General features: G+C 47.3%; 1 protein-coding gene across 1 annotated transcript; it reads right to left on the bottom strand.

Moving 5' to 3' along the window:
• Nucleotides 1–412: 412 nt before the first annotated feature.
• Nucleotides 413–11,995, bottom strand: LOC120671865 (F-box protein At3g54460-like). The gene is made up of 8 exons (XM_039952127.1): nucleotides 11,354–11,995; nucleotides 8,367–10,895; nucleotides 8,072–8,285; nucleotides 7,760–7,978; nucleotides 7,619–7,678; nucleotides 1,325–1,455; nucleotides 902–1,016; nucleotides 413–814 (listed from the first exon to the last, which is right to left on the bottom strand). Exons 1-8 carry the CDS (start codon nucleotides 11,773–11,775, stop codon nucleotides 686–688), a joined length of 3,819 nt encoding a protein of 1,272 aa, XP_039808061.1. The 5' UTR covers nucleotides 11,776–11,995; the 3' UTR covers nucleotides 413–685.

Here is an 11,995-nt window from a genome sequence, read left to right as displayed (position 1 = left end):
TGGGCTCAGAAGCAAGGGTTCGTTCGACGGGGACAATACTTGTCTACAGTGACTGCATTACCAGTCTTCTGTAGTTGCTTTCACGGCTGCAAAAGGGAGTGGAGCCTTGCAACAAGCTTGCAAAAAACAAGATGGCTGTTGGACCCCAACCATTTATAACCGTTACCTTCAACTTGTCCAAAAGGCATGCGATTAGCATTCCACCACTGAGCGAAAGCTCAACAAATACTCCCTCCGTATCCTTTTAGTTGTCGTTTCAGACAACAAATTTACACTAAAATGAACTAAATTTTTTTGTCCTAACGACAAGTAAAGAAATACGGAGGGAGTACGCTTTATACAGTTCGAAGACTCACGTGACTGAAGGTCTTAAACTTCTGCTTGAAGACAATCTTAAGGCATGCTCAAAATGTTTGGCCAACCTGACGCAAAATGATGCAGCTTTCATCACAGATAACCTCCAGTATTGTGCTGAGGCTTCCTGAATTGGATAGTGTTTAAAAAGGGAAAGATCGTTATTTACAAGCCAAGCAAGTGATTCACAACAAAACTTGTTTGGAATCCAATTCACTTGCAAGCAGTTATTATTTCTAGTGCAAGGGAATGATCAAAAGGAAGATACAGAAAATCAAGAATTTCATTAGCCCTATGGCCAATCAATATGGGCGGCTGCTTTAGATCCTGTCTACACAAAGCTGAGTTGCGCCAGATAGCTGCATTCAGCAAAATCATGGAGGCTCCGATGAGGCCGGCCTCCTTCATTCTCAGTGCTGCTTGTTCCTTTATTCACCATTTTTCTGCAGGCACTAGAATCCTGCCGACAAAGAAAATACTCAAACATTTGTTGGATTTGACAATAATTTAACATAAAAAGTGTCATAAACATGTGATGCCCACAAACCTGCAGCAATTTAAGCATTTGCTCTTCAATGGTACCCCTCATAGCCAGAGTTTCGACCTGTATTGGGCGTGTTGCCCCCATACGATGCGCTCGACTAATAACTTGTTCCTCCATACTGATTACAACAGAAAATAAACTGTAATCATCAGTTATACATGACGATGACTGTGGCAGTGACAAGAAATATCTTCATCATAAGTGTTGACTGCCAACTGCCAATACAAACGCAAAAAAATACATTCTAAAATAGACGTAAGACGACAAGACAAAAGGGCACAGAATCAACAGGCAAATTTGCAGTTAACGATCCATCAAGACCCAAAAGAATTTACCCTATTGAAACATTAGGATTGGTAAATATTGTGAAACTGGTGTTAACCACATCTCAAGTTATTTGAAGAAGTATCCGAACAATTAGATTACCTCCTATCCCATATTGGTTCCATGAGAAAAACATGGGTCACAAAACTCAAATCAAGCCCCAGTGCAGCAGTTCCATCCATGACTAAAGCCATACATGTTGGATCTTCTTGAAACTTCATTAGTGCACTTCTCTGCATAGATTTGCAGCAATATTTAGATAATCCTCAAAATGTTCCAGATATTTACCAATGACAGTGTGGCTTATTTTTTTTTGCCAATGCAGCTAAATTTTAACATGCAAAAGAGTGAGAGAAGCGAGATACTAGTGGTTGTAGAAATCAGAAATTTAGCAGGAAGTGAAGGAAGGTGGTTACATAGACGGGAAGGGACATCGACAAGCCCTCAAGAAGGCCGCTGATGCTCTTCGCGACGTCGACAAGCCTGTTGCCGATTCTGAGATGGTTCTCGCCCTTCTCGCTGGGGCTGATTCTCGCTACAGCACCACTGGAGAGATCATCGCAGGAGACACGACCAAGACCTTCTCCAGGGCTGTAGATCGGCTTGCCCTCCAGGAGCTCCGCCTAGCAAATCAGTCAAAGGTGGCTGCCTCCTCCGCCATGATCGCCTCCTCCTCGGCTGGATGCGGCTCCTCCTGCCAATCTGCATCATCTTCGACCTCCGTCACGCAGCAGCAGCAACGCCCTCCTCAGCAGCAGTAGCGCCCACCTCAGCAGGGCGGTCAGCAGCAGCAGCGTCGCAGGAGGGGCAGACGCTCCAACGGCGGCCAGCAGCAGCAGTCGCCTCGCACACCTAACCCTAGCGGTCCTTGGGTCTGCATCAACCCATGGGCTGCTTTCCAGGGTGCGCAAGGTAGCAGCAATGGCGCACAATTCCAGCACGGCGGTCAAGGCATTTTGGGCGCCCCTCCTCAGGCTCACGCGGCGATCACCTCCCCTCAGGCGCCAACTCAGTCCCCTTCGTGGGATCAGGCTGGCCTGATCGCTGCCCTCCAGCAGATGGCGCTCTAAGGCAATGCATGGGTGATGGATACTGAAGCTTCTACTCACATGCACCCCTCGGAAGGTATACTTCTCTTTCGCCTCCCAGCTGCTTCCTCTTCGATTACCGGAGGCAATGGTGCACATATCCCTGTCACGTCCCGAGATTCTTCCGTTCTAGCCACAGATACGTCTAGATTCATTCTGAACAACGTGCTTATCGTTCCATTCATTATTCGCAACTTACTTTCTGTTCGCCAATTCACTCGCAATAATCGTTGTTCCATTGAATTTGACGCCTCTGGTTTTTCTGTTAAGGACATCCGGACGGGACGAGTGATCCTTCGCTGCGATAGTACAGGCGACCTCTACACCATCCCATCAGTCGCCCCCGCAGCCGCAAAAGCCATGCTTGCCGCCTCTTCATCCTTGTGGCATCGTCGCCTTGGTCATCCTGGTCCAGCAGTCTTAGCTACTTTAAAACAGAACAATTTAGTTTCATGTAATAAAGTAGATCGCTCGCTTTGTCATGCATGTCAGCTTGGCAAGCACGCGCGTCTTCCGTTTGCTACTTCTACTTCTCAAACTACTTCACCTTTTGAGATAGTTCACTGTGATGTCTGGACCTCGCTGGTTGCTAGTATTTCTGGTTGTTCCTACTACTTGGTTTTGTTGGATGATTTTTCGCACTATTGTTGGACGTTCCCGCTTAAGCACAAATCCGATGTACATCAGCATATTGTTGATTTTATTGCTTATGCTCGCACTCAGTTCGGCCTTCCCGTTAAGTGCTTTCAAGCCGTAATGGGACTGAGTTTGTTAACCACGCCATGCACACCACCCTGCGTGCAAATGGTGTTATCTTTCACCTCTCATGCCCTTACACCTCTCCACAGAATGGCAAGGCCGAACGCATCCTTCGAACTCTTAACAATTTAGTGCGAACCCTCCTCATCCATGTCTCTATGCCGCCCAAGTATTGGGCTGAGGCGCTAGCAGCAGCCACCTATCTGCTTAACCGGCGCCCCTCCTCCTCCATTAGTAACGCGATTCCCTATTTTCGCCTATATAATGCTTATCCCTCTTATGATCACTTGCGTGTCTTTGGTTGTTTGTGTTATCCTAACCTACAGGCCACCTCTTCACACAAGCTCGCTCCACGCTCGACCGCATGTGTCTTTTTGGGATATCCGCCTGATCATAAGGGTTATCGCTGTTTTGATCTTACAACGCGTCGCATCATTATATCTAGACACGTTGTGTTTGATGAGTCCACCTTTCCTTTCGCTCGTGAGACTCATCCACCCACCACCAGCTCCTTTGATTTCTTACTCGGTCGCGACTTGGATATTGCACCTTTGTTTACTAATCATGCAGCTGGTGGCTCTCCTACGGCTGCTCCGTCTTCCATAGACGTTGAGCAACCGTGCTCGGCACCTGGTGGGAGCGGTGTTCAACCGCCACTAGGGCCCTCGGCGTCTTCTTCTCCGGGCGGGTGTGGTTTCGTGCCCCCGTCCAGTCCTTCGGCGTCTTCTTCTACGGGCGGGACGGATTCCAGCCCACTTCTTGCGCCAGCAACAGCAGCTGATCCACCTGCGCCACCTGGAGCGCCTGGTGCTGCTTCTGGTGCGCCTGCTGGTGCTTCTTCTGGGATGCCTGGAGCGCCTGGTGCTGCTGTTCCTGCTCCTGGAGCGCCTCTTGGTGGTGTTGTACCTAGCGGGCGCTTCGGTCAAGTCTACACTCGCCGACCAGCTGCTGGTCCTACTACTACATCTGTTCCTGGACGCTTCGGTCAAGTGTACAGCCGCCGACCAGCTGCTGCTACAGTGCCCTCTTCGCAGCCTGGTCGCCCTCTTCGCGAGCTCCCTCTACCGCAGCTGCAGGGTCACTACCTAGGCCCTCTTCCGGCGCGGTCTTCAAAAGCTCCTCCTAGAGAGCTTCCTCCACTTGAGCCTCCCCGACGTCCGATGAGTGGTTCTCCTCCACCGCCGGTCCTTCGCCGCATTACTCGACTCCAGTCTGGTACAATTCAGCCAGTTAGTTACAAGAATTTGTTTGCTGATCATGTTGTTGCTTCTCCCGTTCCGGCCAATTATCGCAGTGCACTTGCGGATCCTAATTGGCGAGCAGCTATGGCAGATGAGTTTCAGGCTCTGGTTGATAATAGTACTTGACGCCTTGTTCCTCGGCCTCCTGAAGCTAATGTGGTTACTGGCAAGTGGATTTTCAAGCATAAATTTCATTCAGATGGTTCTCTTGCATGTCATAAAGCTAGATGGGTTGTCCGTGGATTTTCTCAGCAGCATGGCATAGATTATGATGAGACTTTCAGTCCTGTGGTCAAGCCTGCCACCATTCGTACTGTTCTTAGCCTTGCTGTAGCTCGTCATTGGCCTATTCGTCAGCTCGATGTGAAGAATGCCTTTCTGCATGGACATCTAGATGAGACAGCGTATTGCCAGCAGCCTCCTGGTTTTGCTGATCCTTCACATCCAGATTATGTTTGTCTTCTGCAGAAGTCGCTTTATGGGTTGAAGCAGGCTCCTCGGGCATGGTACCAGCTATTCGCTACATATATTCGTCAGTTGGGGTTTGTTCCGTCAGTCTCCGACACTTCCTTGTTTGTTTACAAGGATGGCGCCAGCACTGCTTACCTGCTTCTCTATGTCGATGACATTGTTCTCACTGCTTCGTCGACAGATTTGCTTCTCTCCATTATTGGTCGCCTTCATGCAGAGTTTGCTATGACTGATCTGGGTGATCTACATCACTTTCTGGGGATTTCTGTCACCCGTATTTCAGAGGGTTTATTCTTATCCCAGCGACAGTACGCCTCGGATCTGCTACAACGCGCCTGTATGAGCAAGTGTCACTCTACCTTGACGCCAGTTGATAGCAAGTCCAAACTGTCTACTACAGATGGTCCTCCGGTTGCGAATCCTTCAGAGTACAGGAGTATTGTTGGTGCACTGCAGTATCTCACTTTGACTCGTCCTGATTTGGCCTATGCTGTTCAGCAAGTCTGCTTGTTTATGCATGATCCGAGGGAACCACATCTTGCACTCGTCAAGCGGATTTTGCGTTATGTCAAGGGCACTCTGGACGCTGGTCTTTCTTTGGGAGTTGGCTCTGTTGACACACTCACCGCATATTCTGATGCTGATTGGGCTGGATGTCCTGATTCCCGACGATCCACCTCAGGCTACTGTGTATATCTTGGAGATAATCTGGTGTCTTGGTCCTCTAAACGCCAGACTAGTTTCTCGTTCCAGTGCTGAGGCTGAGTACCGGGCAGTGGTGCATGTTGTTGCTGAGTGTTGTTGGCTCCGACAGTTGCTTCAGGAGCTTCATGTTCCCCTCGCCAAGGCTACCGTTGTTTATTGCGACAACGTTAGTGCTGTATATATGACTTCTAATCCCGTCCATCATCGTCGCACAAAGCACATAGAGATTGATATTCATTTTGTTCGCGAGAAGGTGGCTTTGGGAGAGATTCGGGTCTTGCATGTCCCGTCTTCTCATCAGTATGCTGACATCATGACTAAAGGACTTCTTGTCCAGTTGTACACTGATTTTAGGACTAGTCTTGGTCTTCGTTTAGCTCCGCCTACGACTACGGGCGGGTATTAGAGATATATTGTTGTATTTCCTTGTATTGAGTTTACTTGTACTCCAAGCCATACGACAATATATAATAGAGGTCACCCCCTCCTTTGGGTGTGTGGTGTTTCCCAATTCTCTACACTTCCTTTTCTTTACCAAGATCTACACTGAACACCCACCATGCCCACTGATCTACAACAACAACAACAACAACAAGCTTTTTTTCCCAAGCAAGTTGGGGTTGGCTAGAGATGAAACCCGAAAGAAATAAGTTCAAGGTTCAGGCACATTGATAGCTAGTCTCCAAGCGCTCCTATCCAAAGCTATCTCTTTAGAAATATTCCAATCCTTAAGATCTCTCTTAACCGACTCATCACACGTCAGTTTAGGTCTACCTCTACCCCCCTCTTTACATTATCGACCCGCTCAAGAACTCCATTACGCACCGGCGTCTCAGGAGGCCTTCGTTAGACATGTCCAAACCATCTCAGCCGATGCTGGGTAAGTTTCTCCTCAATTGGTGCCACCCCGACCCTATCCCGAATAACTTCGTTCCGGACTCTATCCCTTCTTGTGTGCCCGCAAAACCACCGCAACATCCGCATCTCTGCTACACTCAGTTGCTGGACATGTCGCCTTTTTGTAGGCCAACATTAAGCACCGTATAACATCGCCGGACGAATTGCTATACTATAGAATTTGCCTTTTAGCTTTTGTGGCACCCTCTTGTCACAAAGGATGCCAGAAGGTTGCCGCCATTTCAACCAGCCAGCTGAAATTCTATGCCTAACATCTTCATCAATGTCGCCATCATTTTGTAGCACCGATCCTAAATACCGAAAAGTATCCTTCTGGACCACCACTTGCCCATCTAGACTAACGTCTCCCCCCTCATGCCTAGTCGCGCTGAAATTGCATATCATGTACTCGGTCTTGGTCCTACTAAGTCTGAACCCTTTCGACTCTAACGTGCGTCTCCACAGCTCTAACTTCCTATTAACCCCTGCCCTACTCTCGTCAACTAGCACCACATCATCAGCAAAGAGCATACATCAAGGGATCTCACCTTGTATATCCCTTGTGACCTCATCCATCACTAAAGCAAATAAATAAGGACTCAATGCTGACCCCTGGTGTAGGCCTATGTTAATAGGAAAGTCAGTGGTGTTGCCATCACATGTCCGGACAAACGTCGTCGCATCCTTGTACATATCCTTAATGAGGGTAATGTACTTAGTTGGGACTTTGTGCTTCTCTAAGGCCCACCACATGACATTTCTCGGTACTTTGTCATATGCCTTCTCAAGGTCAATGAAGACCATGTGCAAGTCCTTCTTCTGCTCCCTATATCTCTCCATCAATTGTCGTATTAAGAAAATCGCCTCCATGGTTGACCTTCCAGGCATGAACCCAAATTAGTTTTAGGTCACACTTGTCACTCTTCTTAGGCGATGCTCGATAACCCTCTCCCAAAGCTTCATCGTATGGCTCATCAGCTTAATCCCACGACCCACGGTAGTTAGTACAACTTTGAACATCGCCCTTGTTTTTGAAGATAGGTACTAATATACTTCTCCTCCATTCTTCCATGCCCACTGATCTAGTTAACAGAAAAAAGTTGAAAACAAGGAAAGTGCAAGTAGTTGCTTCACTTCTGCAAACACTAAACAGTGTAGTCAAAGGCACCAGGCTTGCCTCAGAAAAATACTTAGGTACAATTTAATGATTTAACAACACAAATTAGACACCATACCTTACTCCCTAAAGGCATTGGACTATACATTCCCGCATATGTTATTCCAGCAATAGTCAGCTGAACAGAAAGGAGATCAACGGTCAACTAATTTAACAAAATTGTTAACTAAAAGCTGGAGTATAAGCATTGCAATCTAACCTGCTGCTCAATCACATGAATATGCTCTAGAAACTGAGAAAATATTATAACTTTGTCCAACATTGCCTGTGGTTGACAAGATAGTGCATTAGCATGACCAGCGCTATTGGTTATGTTATTCCCACGATTCATGTTTGTTTCTTGCAGACTTCTCAGCTTCTCAATCAAATAAGCAACTTTGCTGCTAGACGTTGATTGCCAGTCAGGATCCCAATCATCCTACAGAAAATTAACAAAATTACAAAAATAAAAACTTCTTTTCAAGACCACATGAAAGTAGATGGAAATGAATAAGATAGAACAATTATAGACCTGCTTATATGAAGGCTGCAACTCAATTAAATCCTTGGGCACTGGCCATTTTGGGTTCGGATTTTCTGCCCTTGCTAGAGTCTTGGGAGACTCCATCTCATAATGATTGCCACAACCAGGTAATGTGCATTTTTCACTATCAAGAGCTACACAATCAAGGCACAAAAGATGTTGACAGGGTGTGATAACAGGCAATCGGCACCAAACTTTACACCTGAAAGCATTGTGATATTTGAATAAGGAAAATAATATGACATGTATGCAAATGATCTTATTTTACCAAAAGCTTCCATACCTGAAACAACTGGCACCATCTAAAAGAGCATATCTAATAAATTGATATTCATCTGAAGAAGGATCAAGGCCCTTATGCACCAATGCATCCATCGTTTCCTGTATATCCTCACCTGCTTCGGCTACTTTGATATGCCCGGCAACACAGCAAGATAAACGGACATTCTTTATAGTAGCAGCACGGAATTTCCACTGCTTGGGATTCAGAAGGGATTCTACATGAGAAGGGTCATTCCAATCAGCCATCAGTATATTTCGGCGAATAGTAACCACCAGTTCATTGTAACTTTTTGCGTGCCCCTCATCGAAGTCTAGGAAGGTTATCTTCTTCATGCAAGGAGGAATATTTTTCAGGTCTGCTTTTCTTGCACTAATCATCGTCCTCTGAAGCAGCTGCACAAGACGAACACGCCCCTCTTGCATTTGTGCCTCAAAAGGCCTATGAATTCCAGAGTCCCATGACTGGTAATTTTGACCGTAAACTTCATCATGAAGAAACTTAAGCATTGGGTGAAGATGAGCAACCTGACTAGTTGGTGTATTTGGTGTAGGTGTGCCAGTTAATATCCACCTATTTGATGCAACCAAAGCGACTGCCATCTGTAATTTGTTTGTCAAGGCAAGGCTCGAACCTAATGTGTGCCCTTCATCCAGTACAACCCTGAACCAGTGGATCTGCTTTAGTGCACTTCTCTTCTGTGGACTCCATTCTGCACTTAGTCTGCTGAATGTGGTTATGACAATGTCATAGCCCCAAGCAAGGTTGTGAGCAGATGGCTTCTTGTGGTCTCCCCACACAAAAACATTAAGGGTGTCCGAGGACACATGACGCTGTATCTGTGTTGTCCAGTGATCAATTAAGTTAGCAGGTACCACTATCAAGGTGGCCCTAGATAAATAAAACCTAGTTGAATCCAGTGGTTTTTCAAGAGCAAATTCAAGTGCTGCTGAATCAAAAGCTAAATCATCAAGCATAGAGGGATAGTACCACCGAGTTACACCTTTCTCAATCTTCCTGACAAGGCCAAATGCTTGAAATATCTTGTAATATGGACGAGCACCCTTGCCTGTGGTTGCACGTGTATCTAGAACTGGGCGGGTCAAACCAACCATTTCCATCTCCAGAAGTTTCGAGGGAGAAAGTTTTGCTAACCATAACAACGCCTTCTTGGCTTCTGAATTGATCATAGCAACATTATCTTTCAATATGTTTGTAAAAAATGACACATTTTCTTCATTTCCAGGCAAAGAGTTTTTCTTGTAAAATCCTGGCAAATAGGTAATCTTTTCCTTAAAATCCCAGGCTTCCTCTGGGGCAGTGCATTTCTGTCGTGTAGGATCAGTGTTCATAGTGCAAAACCATGCTGTGGTAGAATCAAGATCTGCTTCATCCAATAACCTTCGCCACTTTCTGCAAGCATCACACTGAACCCAGGTCTCACTTAAATCAGAGGTGGTGCCTCTCTTCCTTTTATTGCCAACTGATCCATTACCGTATGCGTCCATGAGGTTTTTCCTAACTTGTCTTGACTTCCTAGTGAACTTCAATACATGAGCAGCTGGTGTTGGATACACTTTGCTGTGCGATGATGATGGGGACTTCTCATTCGTAGCATGCAACTTGGTCTTAGTTGGATCAGGGCTCAATAACCTGCCTCTCTTTCTTGAAGATCTGGTACTGCAGACAGGATCATCATTACACGACAGTCCACTTGAACACGGATCACCTGTTATCACATCCTCTGCCAAAAGCTTTTTCGACACAGACGATGAGCTGTTTCTATTAGAGGAGCAGCTGGGGCTTAATTCATAGTATCCATATTTTTTATCTGGCTTATGCATGCACCAACTCACATCTACACCTTCTGGAGGGTACGCCAGTGTTCCATGCGTTTTCAGAATCAGAGAGAGTGTTGTTACTGTCTTCCCTAACCCAGGTTCATCACAAAACATACCTCCACGAAAATCATTTATGGTTGGAGCATTTCCGGTAAATACTTCACCAGAGATAACATTTATGTAGAAAGGAAAACCATCCTCAGTGCAGAAATCCTTGTACAGAGGATGTGCTAGAACCTGTGTGTTCTGTTCTCGCTTCAACATCCATTCGACAGCCACCTCTTGATGAGGAAAAAGCTTAAGCTTCATGCAAGGCATGATGGAGGCAGCAAGACTCCTTAGATGATGACAAGTTGCTGCCACTCTTATCAAATCCCTGGGTTTAAGTAGAAACAGCACTTTATGCAATACATCATCAGGGACAGACCAAATACCCAGTCCAAGTGCTTCTGCATCTGGTATTATTCTTGTTGTCTGCAGGCCCTTATCCATCCTAACACCAGGTAGAGTTTTGAAGATTTCGTGCAGGTCAAATGACTTCTCGTTATTTGATATAGATGCTATCTGATGGTCCTCACAACCAAGTACGTGACAATCAGTGCAACTCCAAATGCAACGGTCATCACAGTGTGGACCGTCATGAGAAGTCCAGTCGAAAGCAAGCAAAGCTTTCCTAGCATCCCAGTTGCAACTGACAGGAAAAAAAGTAGATTAGTCTTAGGAGGAAGGTGACAACAACTCACTGACATAATGGATAGCTGTAGCATTGTGCAACTCTTAGGCTTGACAATAGGCCTTCTGAAGCAGAAAAAGTTACACTTTGGAAATAGCAAATGAAACAGAAAGTCTCAGAAAGGAAGCACAGAAGAAGATGCAGCAGGATTTATAATTATTATCCTAACAAAAAAAGGATCGCAATTCAAATCTTTTTAGACTAAATAGTAATTTGCACATCGAAGTGTAACGTCCACAAAGCCCCAACAATATAAATTATTATATTATTAAACCTCTAATAGGCCCTCAAAGCTCCAAACTTCGTCTCAGGAGCGCAGACACATGCTGCCCTGTACCCAGAGACTGCAATATCGGGACGACAAAATCCCACCGCTACAAATGACGAGGCGCTAATAAGTAAGAACCGATCCGCACCTGACATGCTTGAAGAGCGCGGCGGCAGCGGTGCGGGAGCGCGGGAACTGCCACCCGGACCAGGCGGCGACGGGCAGGTACACGTCAATCAGCACCACCGCCCTGGCCTCCACCGCCGCGTCATCCCCTTCTCCCGTCCTCCTCGACACGACGCGCAGCAGCGTGCCCTCTACCTCGACGCACCGGCCGGCCACCAGCGTCCTGAGCAGGCGCACGACGCTGACGCCGGCGGCGGACGCCCTCCACTTTGACCGTGGCGGGGGGCCGTCGTCGGGGAGCGGCGCGAGGGGAATGGCCCCGCAGGCGGAGAGGGTGCACGGGGAGAGCGGCGTGATGGACGCGACCCCGGCCCCGTCCACGGACAGGACGGCGCGGAGGTATCCTCCGAGCTTGCGGCGCGCGGCCGCGGCAGCGTCGGCCATTGCGAGCTGGCTAGGGTTAGCGCTCGCCCTCCACCATGGGGATAGAGAGGTGCAGGCCTCGCTGCGCTGCCGCCCCCGGGATTCGTCGGGAGCGCTCTGAATTGGAGCGGGGAACGGGGGCGACGAGGATGAGGAGGAGAGGAAGCGGAGGGGAGGACGGCGCGTGATGGGATTGGAGGAGGAGGCGGGCGCAAGCGTAACTACCGGGCAAGAGGAAGAT

The sequence above is a fragment of the Panicum virgatum genome, chromosome 5N (genome assembly GCF_016808335.1).
Source record: "Panicum virgatum strain AP13 chromosome 5N, P.virgatum_v5, whole genome shotgun sequence".
Classification (NCBI taxonomy): domain Eukaryota; kingdom Viridiplantae; phylum Streptophyta; class Magnoliopsida; order Poales; family Poaceae; genus Panicum; species Panicum virgatum.
This window is presented reverse-complemented; position numbering and strand designations above follow the sequence as displayed.